The sequence below is a fragment of the Macrotis lagotis genome, chromosome 1 (assembly GCF_037893015.1).
Source record: "Macrotis lagotis isolate mMagLag1 chromosome 1, bilby.v1.9.chrom.fasta, whole genome shotgun sequence".
NCBI lineage: Eukaryota > Metazoa > Chordata > Mammalia > Peramelemorphia > Peramelidae > Macrotis > Macrotis lagotis.
This window is the reverse complement of record NC_133658.1, coordinates 906,226,862-906,244,249: the sequence shown is the minus strand read 5'-3', so window position 1 is coordinate 906,244,249 and position 17,388 is coordinate 906,226,862. Positions and strand designations below refer to the sequence as shown.

Below are 17,388 nucleotides of genomic sequence, written 5' to 3'. Positions count from 1 at the left end.
CAGATCAGTCTGGGAGAACCCAGCTCAGGTCACTGCACAGACAGGGAGAACCCAGTCCAGCACACTGGTCAGACTGGTAGAACTCACCCAGGTTACTGGTCAGAGAACTCAGCTCAGGTCAATGCTCAGACTGAGGGCGGCCAGGCCAAGTCCCTGGTCAGCCTGAGAGAACTCAGTCTAAATCACTGGTCAGACAAGGAGAGCCCAGTCCAACTCACTGGTCAGACTGGAAGAAGCTAGCCTATGTCACTAGTCAGACAGGGAGAGCCCAATTCAGTGTATTGGTCAGTCTAGGTCACTGTTCACATTGGGAGAACCCAGCCTAGGTCACTAATCAAATGGGGAGAACCCAATCCAAGTCACTGATCAGACTGGGAGAACTCAACTCAGGATTGGTCAGACTGGGAGAACCCAGGTCAAGTCACTGATCAGACTGGGAGAACCCAACCTAGAACACTGGTCAGACGAGGAGAACCCAGCCCAGGGCATTGGTCAAATCAGGAGAGCCCAGCCCAGCTCAGAGCAAGTCCCTTGCCAGACTGGAAATGACCAGTCGATCTGGGTGCTCCCGATCCGCCCGGGAGACGGCTCCCCCCAGGCCACGGTGGGAGCCGGGACTGGATTGGCCAGTGGCCGGCCAGGAGGAGGTCGAGGCGGCCTGCGGGCGGGCGGCGGTGGGAGGTCCTGGCTGGGAGCCCGGGCTGGTGGAGGGGGGGACTTTGGGGGCCCCGGAGGAAGGGGGGGAGGTAGGGGCGGGGCCTGGGGGCGGGGCCTCCCGCTCCTCTGGAAGCTGCGTCCCCAGCGAGAGAGACTCGGAGGAGCCAGCGGTGCCTTTGGGCCAGACGCCGCCTCCCCTGCAGCCCGCGGCATCATGGAGCCCCCGGGCCCGGGCCGGGCCTCCAGCCCCCGCCCCGGCCCCGGCCCCCGCCGGGCCCCGCGCCTCCTGCTCCTGGCGCTGCTGTTCGGGGGAGCCCCAGGTAGGTGATCGGGAGAGCCCAGGCGCCCAGTGGCAGCGGGGGGATGCAACCAGGGGGGCGTGGAGCGCGATCGAAGGAGGGGCCCTTGGGAAGCGCTTTGGGAGAACTCCCGGGAACGCAAGCCCCAGGGGCAGCTGCGTGGTGCCAGCTGGAGAGAGGATCCCGAAGGGCGGGCGCGGACATCTCGGGGAGGAGGGGGCGCCGGGGAGCCCTGGAGAGAACGGGTGGGCTGCCCCCCACCCCCACCCCCTCACCCTTACACCCCCTTACCCCATCCCCTCACTCCCTTCACCCCTACTCTCCGCACCCCCCACCCTTTTCACTCACACCCCACTCACCCCCACTTCCTTATCCCATCCCCTCACCCCAATCCCTCACTCCCACTCCCCTTCATTCCCACCCTTCTCACCCCACCCCCTCATCCACACCTCTCCCCCCCCCACTCCCCTGCCCCACAGCCCCCACCCGGAGAGGGAGCCCCTCCGGCAGGTGCGTCCGGGACCGCAGGCGGCTGAACTGGGTGGAGACCGGGCAGGTCAGGAGCCTCTCGGCCGGCCAGCCCGACGGGGACCCGGGCAAAGTTGGAGCACGTCCCCTCCCCTCCTGTCCCCACTTCCTGGTGCCACCCCACCCCCACCCAAACACACCTGGAGGGCGGAAGGGGCTAAGTCCAGAGACCCTGGGACTAGAGGGAGATAGAGAGAGACTGAGGAACAGAAGAGACACGAATAGGGGTCCTGGTGGAGACAGAGAGTGCACTTCGTGGGAGAGGGCAGAAACAGAGGCATGGGGGGAGGCTGGAGAGGGAAGAGAAAGATGGGGGGGGGTGGACAGAAGCACAAGGGAGCCCAGAGACAGAAACACGGGAAGAGCAAGAGAAATGGGGGTACCAGATGAGCAGAGAGAGGGACACAGAAAAAAGTCAGAGCCAACTCTGGAAGGGCAAGGGGACCCAAAGCCCCCAAAGCCTGCTGGGTTGCCAGGACCCTGGCCCCGGAGTGCCCAGCCTCCCACAAGCCCTCTGCTCCTTCCCCTGCCAGCCATCACTCAGCAAATCCTAAACCCCTGGGGCTGGGTGGGGCCTGGCAAGGAACTGGAAGAGCAGGACTGTGTGGGATGCCCACCCCAAGGGCCTGTGTTTCTCTGCATGTACCTGGACCAATCTCCTCGTCCGGACCCTGAACAAGTATTCTCAGGGAGCCTTGAGCTCAAGCTCTCAGGTCCCATCACCTCAGGACCCAGACTCCTGGCTCCTCCACCACCTCCCTTAGGGCAGGGACCCCAGCATTCTCATTCCTGTAGGTCTGGGCACCTGAGCCCTGCAGTGCCCCCATCCCTTCAGGGACCCAGACATCTGGACCTCCCCCCCCCCCCAGTCCCTGTTCCCTCAACATCTTCCCGGGACCTCCTTTTTTCCCTTCTCATGACTCATCTCTCCTTACCTCTCCCCTCCCAGAGGGGTGAAAGAAAAGGATTTGATGGGAGGGGGGAAGAGGAAGGGGCTGTGCCTAGCTGAGACAGGTCTGGGCTGGCCCCACCCCTCCTACATTCCTGAAACCTGCCCAGCCCTGTCCCCCCCTCATCTACCACCTCCTCCCTTCTCCAACTCTCCCCCCTGCTCCCAGGAGGCCACAAATAGGGGGCTGCCTACTACCTACCCACCCTAGGCACCCAGAGACCCCACAGAGACTAAGAAACAAGTCACAGAGATAGCAGAACTTAAGAGATCATTAAATATGAGAGTCACAGAGATATAGTCTAGGAGATCCATCAGATCCAAAGCATCTGGGGCAAAGAGACCAAAAGACTAAGAAACCTAATCTGAGAAGCACAAAGACAGAGACCCCAGTAGGAAGAGGCTCAAAGAAATCCAAAGAGAGAGAGAGAGAGAGATCTATAAAAGGGAAAGGACAGACAGTACCCCTCCCACCCTTTTCATTTCTCTCCTCCCTTTAGCTTGGGTGAGATGGATACCTGATGGATACCTCATTCCCCTTAACCACCCGGACAGGGCTGGGGGCCTGGGTCCTTGAGCAGGTGAGGGGTCGGGAGTTCAAGAAATCTGGGTTCCTGAGAGAACAGGAGTTGAGGACTTGGGTGACTTGGGGTCCTTAATGATGATGAGAATCCAGAAATGGGATCTTCAAATCTCTCTGTTTTTCCACCCGCCTCCCCCCACCTCCCCCCACCTTCCCCCACCTCCAGGTGTCCAAACCGAGATTCGAGTATCAGCACCTCCCTTGGTGGAAGTCATGAAAGGGGAGTCAGTGACCCTGAACTGCTCCCTCTCTGGGGCTGGAAGCAAAGACCACTTAACCCTGGAGTGGCGTATTGTGAGTGACCAGATTGGAGGGAAGGAAATTCAAAGACGGATAGATGATTAGTGGCCAGAGAGAGAGAAAAATCAAAAAGAAACTATGTACATGAGGAAGGGAAGTGATTGAGAGAGCAAGAGGGAGAAATTGAGAGAGACCAACAGAGAGAAAAAACCAGAAGCTGAAGAAGAAAGACTTGTGGGGGGGGGGGCACACGAAAAGAACAGATGGAGGATGGCCAACAAAAGAGAGAAAAGAGGAAGCCTGGGGCTTCCCATTGATATCCCAAACCTTTCTTTCCCAATGGTTTCCCCACAGACCGACCGTTCAGGAAACACCTCTCCATTGGTCTTGGCTGTAGGAAAGATGGGAGCTCTGAAGACAAGTGGGGAACCCAATCTAAAGTCAAGTGTTTCCTTTCAAATGCATCCCAATGGGTCCCTGCACCTATTCTCAGTCGACATGACTAATGAGCAAGATTACTCATGTCATGTCCTTACTGGGGCAGGAGAAAAGGGGCAGGGGACGAGCCACCTGAGAGTCTTAGGTGAGTCCTGGAGGTCTTCCTGGAAGAGAGAGAAGGGGGAGGGTGGCTGTCTAGGAGCCAGAGCAGAATGCCAGGAAAGATGGGTAGAGAAACAGATAAAGGAAAAGAGATGGACAGAAAATAAGGGGAAGCTGAAAGGGAAAAAATATGGTGGAGGCGGAGAATGATGGGAAAAGAGAGATGAACTACATTTTGGGGTTAGAGGAAGGAGGAACTTCTCATTGATGGGACCCCTTCTTCCCCATCCCTTCCAGTGGCCCCTGAGCCCCCTGAGGTTATTCCAAACAAAGGAACGATTTCAGTGCTTGACGAAGAAGCTCCTGAGGTAGGAGAGTGCCCTGAAAGAAGAAACCTGAGGGCTGAAACTCCTGGGTCCCTGTAGGGGAGGGGCTACCTGGAGCTCCAATGGGGGCAGAAGTAGGGAACCCAGGCACTCAAGTCCCACAAGTCTGATGCCAGCTTCCTCCTCCAGATAGCCACCTGTACCAGCCGAAATGGCAACCCTGTTCCCAACATCACTTGGTATCGGGATGGGGAAGCCCTAGAAATTTCTTTGAAGAATAAGGGTGAGTTTTGGGGATCCCTGCATGTGGGGAGATGGACAAAGTGGGAGGGATGGACTTGTTCCAGCCCAGGTAATCCCTATCCTGGTAGAATTGAGAACCTGAACTCAGGGAGCATCTAGCACAACCCAATCATTCTACAAGAGAGGAAACTGAGATTCAAAGATTTCCTATAAATGGGAATTTGGGAAAGTATCAGAGGCAACGTTCAAACCTGATGCTCTCCCCTTCACACTCCCCTCATGCCTGGGGAACACTTTATTTGGGGGGAGGTCTGGTCGGTGTCTGACGGGCCCCCCATGATCCTGTTGTTTGCAGAGCTTTACACTGTGAGCCGCACTGTCCGAGAGGCCTCTGGGCTCCACTCCCTCACCAGTGTCCTGTACCTTCGGCCCAAGAAGGCTGATCGAGATGCTGCCTTCCACTGCAGGGCCACCTACCTTCTGCCCAATGGCCAGCAGGGCCAGCAAGATGCCACACCCTTCTATCTCACGTTGCACTGTGAGCACTTTAACCCCTGACCTCTGCCCTCCCCAACCACTGACTCACAGGACAGTGGACAGGTTCTGACCCCTGACCTGATGGTGCATCACATACTTATGTCACCCTCTGACCTCCTTACCATGAGCTTGATCCCTGACCTCTGACCCAGACTGATCTCTGACCTCACCAACTAAGCCCAATTCTACTACCCCTGACCATAGCAGAGTGGCCAAGACTCTGACACTGAAGAGTAACCCCAGCCACTGACCTGACCCTGACTTCTGGACCCCCTTTTGATTCCTATCTTGACTTCACAATCCCAAACCTACCTTCTGAGTCCTTTCCCTACTCCTACCACCACCACCCCCAACAGACCCTACAGAGAATGTACAGTTCTGGGTGGACAGCCCAGCAGCCCCTGGAGGCTGGGTCCGAGAGGGGGACACCGTCAACCTGTTTTGTCGGGGAGATGGCAACCCAACTCCTGAGTACATCTTCACCCTGAAGCAGGTACCCTCTACTTCGTTGGGAGAATGAATGACCCTAGACCCCAATCCAGCTCTCCTTCCTTAAAATAACCCTTAATTTTCTCTCTTGAAATAATCACAATGCCCCCTCCTGGAATCCCCCCTCCCTGATTCCTGCCTTCAGTTTCTCTTTGTCTTGCCCCTCTGTCCTAGGGTAAGCCCTGGTACCCTGGGATAGCTCCAGATATCGGGATCCTGGCCAACTTCCCACCCGATCTCTAGCCCCCTGAGGATGCAGAGGGGGTGAGGATGCATTTCTTTTCCTTGTCTTTACCAGGAAAAGATGGAAGAAAAATCACTAGACACTAATACAAACGGCAACCTGACCCTCTGGAGAGTCTCCCGGAACCAGAGCGGCCTCTACCAGTGTGAGGTGGCCGATTTTGATGCAGCTTTGGAGGTGGAACTGATCCAAAAGTTGGAGATCCATGTGGGATGTGAGCAGGAACAAAGGAGGGAATGGCCAGGATCTTTCCCTAACCTGTTCTCTTCTTACCCTTCTGGAATATTGCAGCCCTGTCCCAACTCTCTATGACCCCTTTCAGGAGTTTCCCTGACAAAGATACTGGATTGGTTTACCATTTCCTTTTTTCAGCTCATTTTACAGATGAGGTAACTGAGGCAAAGAGGGTGAAGTGACTTGTCCAGGGTCACGTAGCTAGGCATGTTTGAAGCCAGATTTGCACGTATGAAGAGGAATCATTGCTGATTCCAGACCTGGCACTCTATGTACTGTGGCACCACCTAAATGAAAAGTGTCGAATTTGACAATTGTCAAAACCCTTCTCCCTCTGAGACTCAGTGATCTTAAGAACCCTGAGCATCTCTTCATCACTCTGGGGTACTAATGCAGTGGCTCATGTTCATAGAGCACTGTTAGCAAAACCCTTTGGACACATGCTAGATCCTAAGAGTACTCTTATTACCAATACTTGGGGCCATTACTATCTCCATTTAAAGATGAGAAAACTGAGGCAGAGAGTTTCAGTGATTCACCTAGGGAAGGTCATCCAGTCAGGAAGAGGCTGAGACAGGATTCAAATTCAGGTCCTACTAACTACCAGTTCAATGCTTTCCCTGCTAGAACACCTTGCCCAACTCTCTTAGTTGCCTTTTGAGGCTCTGAGAATCTCATTCATTTTTAAGTGAATTGTCACTTCCTCTATAGCCTCCAAGAATAAGGGCTCCCTTTCTATCTACCTCCAGAAAGGTCCAGCACATTGAGGGAAAATTGAACCAATCTATTTGCTCGCTCTCTCTCTCTCTCTCTCTCTCTCTCTCTCTCTCTCTCTCTCTCTCTCCACTTAATCCTCTATTTTGTCTCACCCTCTAGATCTGGACCCCCTGAAACTGAGTCCTGGGGAGAATGTGACGGTGCCCCTCAAGGGCACTGTAGAGTTGGACTGCTTGGTCTCTGGGGATCCAACCCCAGAAGTCCTGTGGACTAAGGTGAGCCAGTCAGCTTGACTTCTCAACCCTCCTCTCCCCTTGGCCCTCTCCCACACTCTCTATCTTTTCAACTCTCTTCACCCAGGACTCCATCCCCCAGACTCAAACTCCCCACCTCACTCTCACCAATGTCTCCTTCAACTCGGCTGGCATCTATACCTGTGAGGCCTCAATACCCAAGCTTCCTGGGCTCACCAGGACCCGGCACCTGCAGCTGCTTGTCGAGGGTAATTCCAGGGTCTGGAGAGAGGAGCGGGCAGAAAGGGAATCCTGGAACCCAAAGAAAGAAGAGAGGGGTGCAGGGCCCTGCACTCCCTATTTACTGTATCTTTGCTTCTCTCTGTTTCTTTGTCTTATAATTCCCTCCCTTGGTCTTTCTCTCTGTCACCTGACCATGTCTCTCTTCACTGATTCTCTCCTCTTTCTCTCCATCTCTGAGTCTTGTTCTTTCTTTTTCTTTCCTTCTCTATCTGCCCCTTTCTATCTTTCTCTCTGTTCCCTTCTTTATCTCTGTATTTCCCCTTTCTCTGTCTCTCTTTCTGGGTGTCCCCCCACTATCTGCCTCTTTCTTTGTTTCTGTCTTTCCATCCAGGAGAACCAGAGCTGAAGTCAGGGGAGATGCAGCCTCAAGGCAGCAGTGGCTGGACTGAAGGGGATGAAGTGACCCTAACCTGTTCTGCCCGGGCACACCCAACACCAAAGCTGAGTTGGAATCGGCAAGGGGAACCAGTAAGAGACCCTCTTGCCCTCATCCCCTGAATCCCCTCCCTAGGGACTATAGAATCTGGGGGTTACCTCAGAGGAGAATGCTGTCTGGATGAGCAGTCCCTGACACCTCAGGAAGCCAGTTACCTGGGTCTCATTGACATCTTGAGGAGTTGGGTGTCTTGCCTTTTTTTTTTAACTTTTGAAGGCCATGGAGTTAAGTGGCTTGCCCAAGGTCACACAGCTAGGTAATTATTAAATGTCTGAGGCCAGATTTGAACTTAGGTTCTCCTGACTCCAGGGCCAGTGCTGTATCCACTTAGCTGCCCCTAACTTGCCTTTCTATCAGGAATGTTGGTATGGGAGCCCCCAGCCTCTTAACCTCTGCCCTTCACAGGTAAACAGAGTCATTGATGATGACTGGGTCCAGAGCTCTCTGAAACTGAAGGTGACAGGGTCTTTGACTAGGGACGGGGTCATCTGTTTTGCCTCCAACAACCTGGGTGTTAGGAACCATACCTTCCACTTTGAGTCAGGTGAGCATATCTCCCTAAGGGGCAGGGGAGAGAGCCTCCCTTGAGGAGGAACCCTGGGGCTACCAAGTCAGGGGCTATGGGGTGACAGTGACCCCTTTCCTTCTCCTTCAGTGGCCTCACAGTCCCCCCAGGCAGGTGTGGCGGTGATGGCAGCTGCTGTCAGTGTGGGGCTCCTACTCCTGGTTGTAGCCCTGTTCTACTGTATGCGTCGCAAGGGTCGCTGCTGCCAGAGCCGGGAGAAGGTGCCCCCGTGAGTTTGGGCCACTGATCCCCATATTCCAGGCTCTGCCTTCCCTTGGGATCCCTGCCCCTAGCCCTCCCCTGCTTTCTACCCCTTCTGACCCTGACCCTCTTCATTCCTTCAGGAAGCATACCTCAGCACCCATCCTAGGCCAGGCAGGGGCTGGGTGGGCCAACACAGATAAAGAAGTAAAAAATCTAAAACAAATAAATCGAGGTTTCTGGGAAGGGAAGAAGTGCTATTAATGGGGAGAGGAGGGTGGGGAAGGGTGGAATGGGGCAATGAGGACTCTCAGAGGAGGCTGTACTTGGGTTGAATTTGGGAGAAAATCGGGGTGGGGGGGCAAGAGTCAGAGAAAGAGAGGGAGGCCAGCCCAACCCAGATCTGGGAGATAGCCCAGAGTCCTAATGGTTCTGTGCTTTGGGACCCTGACCTTCACCTTGTTTTTGCTTGACCAGGCCCCCTCATCCCGAGGGCTCCCTGACAAAGATCCTGTCCTTTCTGGATTCTTGTTCTCGACCATTTTTCCCATTCCTCTCTTTCCCAGACTGCCTCCTGAGCAGGAGCCCGGCCGGCCTGGCATGGACCGCCCAGAGCAGACAGGCCTACTGTCAGGAGGTGCAGGTGGAGGAGGAGGCAGCGGCCGCGGAGGCCATAGTTTTGGGGATGAGGTTAGCCACCAGAGAGCCCCGGCTCAGGGAGGGAGCGGGGAAGGGGAGACACTGTGGGGGCAGAATCTCCTAACCCCAGGCCTTCTGTTTGCCCTTCCACAGTGCTGAGCCTCAGGACTCTGGCGGGGCCTCGGCCACACTCCCAGTCTTTCGCCAGCCTCAGAGAAAGCTCTTTGCAGTGGGGGATGCAGGGGAGTACCCTCAACCTGGTCCCAGTCCCCCTTCCCCCATGGCTTCCTTCCCTTGCTTAAGACTTGGGATATGAGATAGGGCCTGGGCTGGCCCGCCCTTCAGAGATGAGAACCTCCTTCCCCCAGCCCCTGAAATATCCCTTGGCTTCTGGCCTGGGGCCTGGCCCTGGGAGGAGGGGGTCAGTGGAGGGAGCTATTTTTACCAGCCTCTGAGGTCTGCCCTCCCTCCCTTCTACTGTACAGTCCGACACTGGATCCCTGCCCACCCCCTCACCCTTCCTTCACCTTGGTCAAAAACACTGGAGACTAAATAAAGGCGTTCCAACAGCCCACCCACTCCCCCAGCCTCGGAACTCACTGCCTGGGGGCCCTTGGGAAAGAGTGGGAGATGCAATCTGCCCCGCCTATTCCGGACCCCACTACCCAACCTCCATTCCCAATCTCCGGAAACAGCTGACCAACATTGGAAGGAAATGAATCGGGGGAAAATTAATGAGGGAAGGGGGGGTGCCTGAGGTATGGTGGGGTGTGACCTTGGGAGGGGTGCTACCCCCCTTTAAGGGTTTTAAGGGCTGAGCCCGAGAGGCCAAAAAACTGATGGAGAGAATTGTTCCTGCAGCTGCTGGTTAGAGGGCCCTAGGGAGAGGCTGGAGACCAAGTCTGAATATGGAAGGAGAAAACAGTCAGAGGGTGGGGGAGCACAACACCATGGGAAATCTTGAGCTGGGACTGCCGGCTTCAGGTCCCATCTCAGTTCCAGTGTTGAGTGGCCTTGAGCAAACCTCTACTTTCCATCTCTATTTCCCCATCTGTTAAACGTCACTCCCCTTTTGTTCTGTTTTAGCTCTCCTGGACCTCTTCACCCAATCCAAACTCCTCTAGGACCGCAGATAGAATTCAATGGCCATTCAAAAATATAATGTGACCCACACCACCACCAATCACACTGAGTTCTAGGTTCTAGGTTCCCTTCCAGCTCTGACATGCTCTGTTCTAAGGGTCCTTGTAACTCTGACCTTGTCCATTCTAAGGTTCCTTCCCAGTTCTGATGTTCTAGAATCTAAGGTTCCCTCCCAGTTTGGACAAAAGTTTCGGGCTTCTAAACTACTTTTCAGCTCTGACATTCTCTGTTCTAAGGGAACCTCACAACTGATATTGTCCATTCTAAGGTTCCCTCCCAGTTCTGACTTTCTAGGTTCTAAACTCCTTTTCAGCTTTGACATTCTTTGCTCTAAGGATCCTCCCAGTTCTTTTATTCTAGGGCTTAAGGTTTCATCCCAACTTTGATGTTCTAGGTTGTAAGGTTTCCTCCCAGTTCTGATATTCTAGGGTTTAATGTTCCCTCCCAGTTTGGATAATCTAGCTTCTAAACTGCTTTTCAGCTCTGACATTCTCTGTTCTAAGGGTCCTCACAACTCTGACATGGTCCATTTTAAGGTTCCCTCCCAGGTCTGCCATTCTGGGTTCTAAGCCCCTTTTCAGCTCAGACATTCTTTGCTCTAAGAGTCCTCCCAGTTCTAATATTCTAGGGGCTAAGGTTCCCTCTCAGCTCTGACATTCTAAGCTCCTTTTTTAGCTTTGATATTCTCTGTTTTAAGGGCTCTCCCAGTTCTGTTATTCCCTGGTCTAAAATTCCTCCCAACTTTGACATCCTGTGTTTCTTTTGAGGGACTTTCCAATTCTGAGACTGGTTTTACCAGATAAACGAACCAAAACAATTAGATACTGAAAAAAAAGTATACGAGAAAGAAACATTAAGAGACCAAAGTAAACTGAGATTCCCATTTCCTCACCCTGCTACTTTCTTGCTGCGTTCTATTCCCTTTCCAGGGGAGGGGGTCTTTCCCTTCCAATACAAGAGAATTGGGCCACATCGAGAGGATCAGCTCCGGGGATCAGATCACCTGGAGAGGATGGGATCCGGCTGCCTCAGGAGGAAGGGCTTAGCTCTGGGGAGCACCTAAGGGGGCCAGAATCAGGACCAAACACGCTGGGTGGAATCCTGCTGCAGATTGTTTAACCTGGAGAAGAGAAGAATCAGGAATACTAGAACTGTCTTTCTGAAAGACTGTCCCATGAAGGAGACACATCAGCTTTGCTCAGTCTGGCCCCAGAGAGCAGAGTCAAGAACAATGGGAGGAAATTACAAAGAGACCAATTTGGGAAAAGCTTCTTAACCCAGGGAGCTGCCCAGGCTCTAGGACATGGGAGGCTCCTCCTCCCCCCAGTGAGGTGGATGGAAGATTCCGCTTCCATCATGGGCAGCCTGGATCCTGAATTCTGGCATCTTAATGAGATGGTCATTAAGGTTCTAGACCCATTGCTGAGAGAGAGAGATGGAAAAATCTCAGAAAAAGGGAGAGAGGTTAATGGGAAGACAGACAGCAACTAAGGGGAGAGGGAGAGGGAGAGACACCCAAGGGGAGAGTCCGAACCTCAGCTGGACAGAAGAGACCCTCTGGGGCAGATGGGCAGACTGAGATCTGAGGAAAGACAGATGGTAGGGGGTGGAGAGTCACCGGAGTCCCCCCATCTACTACACATACCCCAATGGACAGTCACAGGGTAGCCCGCCCAGCACCTGCTCCCAGCTAATAAAGGGAAGCCCCAGGCTCCATGCCCAGCAGGGGAATGGCATATATTTACATATGACTGGCCTCATTTGCATAATGTCTACACAGAATGCTTTCCCTTCCCTTCTCCCTTATGCACCATTCAAAAAAAAAATCCTAGATTGGGGAACCAAAAGAACCCATTTTATAAATGATGGGAAACTAAGGTCCAGAGAAGGGCAGGGATTTGTGCAAGAGTCTGGGATCTCCTTATCTTAAACCCCAGCACAGGCCTCTTCCCACTCTTCCAAACTACCTCCTTTCTGGGGACCAGTTCTTAGAGAAATTTAGAGAGTCAAGGAAAGTCAGACTGAGAGGAAGATGAGAATCTGTTGCTCCTCATCTCCCACAGACATTTCTAGCCTCAGTTTCCTTATCTGTACAAAGAGGGAGCCACAACTTGTGAGGCTAACTTTTTTGTGTGGCAGATATCTTGAATTTTAAAACAGCCAGAGAAATGGGAGCTACTGAGATAAGGGCTGGAGTACAGGTGTGGTCAGCATCATTTCACACCACAGAGATAGGTCCAGTGGGCAGTTTCTCTTCTCAGTGACCACAGGAATGTTAAGAGGTGTGTGTGGGAGAGAGGCAGAGCTTCTCAAAGCAGGAGAGAAAGACTAAGGCAGGAGTCCAGAGGCCTAAGGCAGAGACCCAATCCCTGCTGCCACTTTAATGTCTAATCTTAGACAAATCCCTTCCCCCCTCTGGACTTCAGGGTGCCCATTTGTAAATGGGGAGCTTAAAATAGATGGTTTCTAAGATCCCCTCTTTTTTCCCAACAATACTGGGTTCTTTGAAGGTTTCTCTCAGCTTTGACATTTCATGTTCTAAGGATCCTCCGATATACCATACTCTAAGTCTCTCTGCCTCTGATAGTCTGTGTTCTAACTTTCAATTCTGACATTCCCTGGGCCCTCCCAGTTCTGACATTCCCTGTTCTATGGGCCTTCCCAGCTGTGATACTCTGTTCTATAGGCAGAAACAATGAGACAAATTAAGACAGTAACAAAATAAGAAGCACCAAGTCGGAAGAATATCCAGATAATGCAATTCTCTTCTCTGACCCAGAGGCCCACCCCACCCTCCACTCTCAAAATAAATGAGAGTTTTTTAAGTCCGAAGACCCCTATTCTGGAAGGCCCTGTTGAAGGAGCTATGAGGTGGTTTTGACACAAGAACTATCATTATAATAAATAAATAAATAGCTTGAGAGTCAGTTGGTCTGAGTTCTCTCTCATTAGCTTCGTGACTCTGAACAAGTCCCCCATCTCTGGGCTGATCAACTTCCTCCCCTGCAAGATGAGGGGGTTGGATTTCAATGTTCTCTGCCAGTCCTGTTCTGTGTCTTTGACAAGGAGAAATCCCATCTCAAGGTTTGGACTAAAGAGATAAAATGGGAGTGAGGGTTGAAAAGGTTTAAATGACTTTTCCCAAAGGTCATATTTATGAGGCAGTATTTGAAACTAGGTCCTTTGACCCAGCATCCACCTACTTTCCATTGCCGCAAAAAGCCTAATGGGTCAGAGACAAAGAATAGCACCAGACAGAACAGGTGAGAGAGGCTAAAGGAGAAACCAGAAGAGGCAGGAGGTCAGAGAGAAAAGGAGATGCATAGAAGAGTGGTACAACAGAGAGATGATCCTGCAGAGAAATAGGAGACCCAGAGACCATGGCTAAAGGGGATTCAGAATATAAAGGACCCCATAGGAGAGGATTATGCCCCAAACCGCCAATCCCATCCCCCTCCCCCCACACACACATAGAGAGAATAAGAGAGAGAGAAAAGATAGGCTACTAAGAGACAGTGAGATCAAAGGGTGCAAGGAAAACCAGAGAGCCAAGGAAATCCAGTCCCTTCGTTCCCACAACCCTCTAGCTTTCACAGGCTGACTGTTAGAACTACGACCAAATTGGGGGTAGATCTGTGCTGCCCCCTTGTGGCACTGGGAACAACTGCAGACTCTGACCTGTTCTTGAGGATTCCCAGGAGAGGCTAGATAGAATACAGGGATGAAAACATAGACAATCTAGATGTGCAGACATACAGAGAAGCAAAAGATGGAAACAGACAGGCAGAGACTTCAGCTGAATGAACATTTATCCAGGAGGCAATCCAACTGCAAAGTCAGAAAGGAGGAGACAGTTTCTAAGGCTTAGTGAACTAACCAGCTTATATTCAGAGAGGGGAGTTTTAACTTGGAGGTCTAAGCTTTTTAAAACCAAAACTATATGATCTGAAATCTGAAGCTCTTCACAACCCCCTGAGATATTATCCTCATTATATAGGTGAGGAAAATATTGAAGCTTAGGAAAGTCAAATCACTTACCTAGGATTATACACTGAGTAATCAAGTATGTATCAGAGACCAGATCTGAAGGCAGACCTTTTAGACTCCATTTATCTATTAAAACACAAAGTGGGGGTGGGAGTGGGGGGGTCCAGGATTCTAGAGATAATAATGTTTGTTCTTTCTTAAAGAAAACTATAAGATCAGGGAAAGGATACCCTGACATGCACGTGAATTGGATTTAAGTGAGCCTCACTTTCTCTTCCTATGCCATCTGGGGCCAATGGCCAATATTAACCATAATTTTCTTAGGCTAAAAATGAAATAACAAAAAGTTACTTTTATCCATGAAATTTTATTCTCTGGGAAAATATAGCACATGGTAGTAGAGAAATAATGAAAGGAGGGAGTTGTGATCAGCAGTAGCAATGGTGGAAAAATATGGAAGTAATTTTTGTGATGGACTTATCATAAGGAATGTGATCTACCCGTGACAGAGTTGGTAGTGTTGGAACACAGACTGAAGCATATTTTTTATTATTATTATTTTTTTTGGGGGGTGCAGGGCAAATGGGGCTGGGTGGCCTGCCTGGGGCCACATAGCAGGGTTATCTCTGGGTGTCTGAGGCTGAATTTGAACCCGGGTGCTCCTGGCTCAAGGTCTGCCACCTGGCCACCCCTACTATTATTAATATTTTATTTTATTTTGGGTCTTTTTTTCTTTTTTTGGTTTTTGCAGGGCAGTGGGTTTGGGGTGGCTTGCATGTCACATGGCTGGGTGATTGTTGGGTTTATGGGGCCAGATCTGGGCTCGGGTGCTCTTGGCTCCAGGGCTAGTGCTCCATCCACTGCGCCACCTAGCCATACCTACAATTATTACTATTTTTTTAATTTTAATTTTTTTCTCTCCCCTTTACTTCATCACTCAATCGAATCTACATTTTTGGGGGGAGGGGGTATTTTGTTTATTCTTAAACAAGAATATTTTATTAAGTATAAAAAATCATTTGTACAAAATGAGAATAAATATTAAATTAAAAAACAAAAGAAAAAAATTTTATTCTCATGGGTGCATGGTCTCATTAAAGAGAATAACCAAGGGGGGCAGCTAGGTGGCGTAGTGGATAAAGCACTGGCCTTGGAGTCAGGAGTACCTGGGTTCAAATCGTCTCAGACACTTAATAATTACCTAGCTGTGTGGCCTTGGGCAAGCTACTTAACCCCATTTGCCTTGCAAAAAACCTAAAAAAACCCAAAACAAAACAAAAAAAAGAGACTAACCAAGAACTTAATGAGGGAACAATATTTATAGAAATTTCATAAAGGATCATATAAGTTTGGCAGCCAACCAATTGGGTTACACATTAATACTCGAAAATGTCATTGGTTTCTAATTCATCCATAAGAACTATTCTAGGTCAGAACACACAAAGATCCAATTAGCAACAGGATTATTGTCTCCTCTTCTGCCTTGATATTTAATGTTATCAGATAAGATATGGATATATAAAACATTGCAATTTTTCCTTTTCAAAATGTCATTAATATAAGAATTTATTCTCTTAAAAAGAGAACCAGACCAGTTTCCTGCCTTCTCAGGATGGTTTTTGCTCTGATTGTTTACACAACAGTGAAAGCCAAACTTGTAAATGCAATTAGAGAGGGACCAGGCTGCTTTACACAGTCTGCCTTCAGCTTTATTACTGGAGAGACAGATCTTGTTGGGAGGGCAGAAGCTAACATTCCGACTTACAAACCTCAATTAGAGACTGATAAAAACAATTTATGATCAGAAATATGGAGTATCAGACTTAGACACCAGATATGGATCAAGATAACTGGAGATGGTCAGATGCAAGACTATTGGGGTCAAGTGACTTACTGGAGGTCATGTAGCTTAGTAAGTGTCTGAGGTCAAATTTGAACTCAGGTTCTTCTGATTTCAGGGCCAGTGCTCTATCCATTGGACTCTAGAGATAGTTAAGAAGGGAGAGCACACTCCTAGTTATGGAGGTGGGAGTCAAGTTATGCTACCTGGAGGGTGAGGCAGGCACCCATGCTGAACGTGAAGAAAGGAAGCCATTCAATCAGAAACAGAGACACATAGACAAACATTCACAAAGATAGAAGAGACAAGGCTTGTCAATTAATTTATTTTTTTTTAGGTTTTTGCAAGATAAATGGGGTTAAGTGCTTGCCCAAGTCCACACAGCTAGGGAATTATTAAGTGTCTGAGTCTGGATTTGAACTCAGGTCCTCCTGACTCCAGGGCCAGTGTTCTATCCACTGTGCCACCTAGCCACCCCTAATTACTTTTTTAAAAGATATAAATTTAGAATCAAATCACAGCTCTTCGGTCTTCTACCTTTGGAACTTTGGATTAAGCTTCTCTAGGATTCTGTTTCCTCAACTTAAAGTAAGGGAGTAGGACCAGTGGATCCTTAAGGACCCTTCCAGTTCAAGACTCTACGAACAATTATGTTAGGAGGAAAAACTATCATTGAGATCGGATACAAAAGGGGACCGTGGTTCTGGAAGAATTTGGCCAGAAGAAAAAAAAGGTAGCACCAGGTTCAGGCTGGTGAGGAGTCTTCTGAATGAAAAGGAAGGTGCCATTTTTTTTTAAGGCTATATGGGAAACTAGAGAAAGATAAAAGAAGGGATAGGAAAGCTAAGAGATAACAGAGTGGGCAGGGCTAAACCAGTGCGTATTTTGCTCTTGTTTTCTCTACCAAGATGAATCATTTTTGGATTGAGGAGAGAAAAAAATGCTTCGCTGAGATTTGGGAACTGAGATCAGGGAGACATTAAGGAGTGATAATCGTTGATCCAAAAACTGCATCCTAGGGAATTGAAATAATTGGCAGGTGTCTGGAGGGCTCAGGGCTAGAAAGAGGAGGAGATAAACGGGTTATATCTGTAGAAGTGAAGGAAATGAAACCATCAGGCAACCGCAGGGTCCCTCCTCCCTCTGTTCTTGGTTCCTATGACCCTAATTCACTCTCCTTCGGGGGATTCAGGTACCCAGATTCCATCGAATCCAGGGCCGTCTGCAGTCGTCCTGTCCTGATTCCTATCTGGCCATTGAACCCAGATGGCTCTGGAGGAGAAAGTGAGGCTGGTGATTTAGCACAGCACACTCCCTCGTTCAAATCCAATTCATGTACTTGTCAGGGCATCACCTTCTCTGATGACATGGTATTCTTCGAGAATGAAGGACTAACATCACCATCATCATCATCACCCAGGGCAAGTTGGGTCAGTTCTTCTCACCTTTCCCACA

The 17,388-nt window shown here is 50.3% G+C and overlaps 1 protein-coding gene across 2 annotated transcripts; it reads left to right on the top strand.

Annotated features, from left to right (window-relative positions):
* Positions 1 to 837: 837 nt before the first annotated feature.
* BCAM (basal cell adhesion molecule (Lutheran blood group)) lies at positions 838 to 9,627 on the top strand. 2 transcript variants are annotated; one of them, XM_074219319.1, is made up of 15 exons: positions 838 to 977; positions 3,183 to 3,310; positions 3,611 to 3,839; positions 4,094 to 4,164; positions 4,312 to 4,405; positions 4,721 to 4,903; positions 5,259 to 5,395; positions 5,690 to 5,849; positions 6,746 to 6,861; positions 6,947 to 7,088; positions 7,454 to 7,590; positions 7,964 to 8,102; positions 8,214 to 8,352; positions 8,891 to 9,014; positions 9,117 to 9,627. In XM_074219319.1, exons 1-15 carry the CDS (start codon positions 872 to 874, stop codon positions 9,120 to 9,122), a joined length of 1,911 nt encoding a protein of 636 aa, XP_074075420.1. In that variant the 5' UTR covers positions 838 to 871; the 3' UTR covers positions 9,123 to 9,627. The 2 variants fall into 2 exon arrangements, with proteins under 2 accessions (XP_074075420.1, XP_074075421.1); XM_074219320.1 differs by lacking the exon at positions 838 to 977 and adding an exon at positions 2,532 to 3,014 and having other exon boundaries at positions 9,117 to 9,624.
* Positions 9,628 to 17,388: the final 7,761 nt, after the last annotated feature.

What these genes read in the sequence shown, in the direction of transcription:
- BCAM (XM_074219319.1), top strand. Translation starts at nt 872, where the DNA reads ATGGAGCCCCCGGGCCCGGGCCGGGCCTCCAGCCCCCGCCCCGGCCCC. An exon ending in CAGAAGTCCTGTGGACTAAG is followed by an intron (nt 6,862 to 6,946) that starts GTGAGCCAGTCA and finishes CTCTTCACCCAG; the next exon opens with GACTCCATCCCCCAGACTCA. An exon ending in CCTGCAGCTGCTTGTCGAGG is followed by an intron (nt 7,089 to 7,453) that starts GTAATTCCAGGG and finishes CTTTCCATCCAG; the next exon opens with GAGAACCAGAGCTGAAGTCA.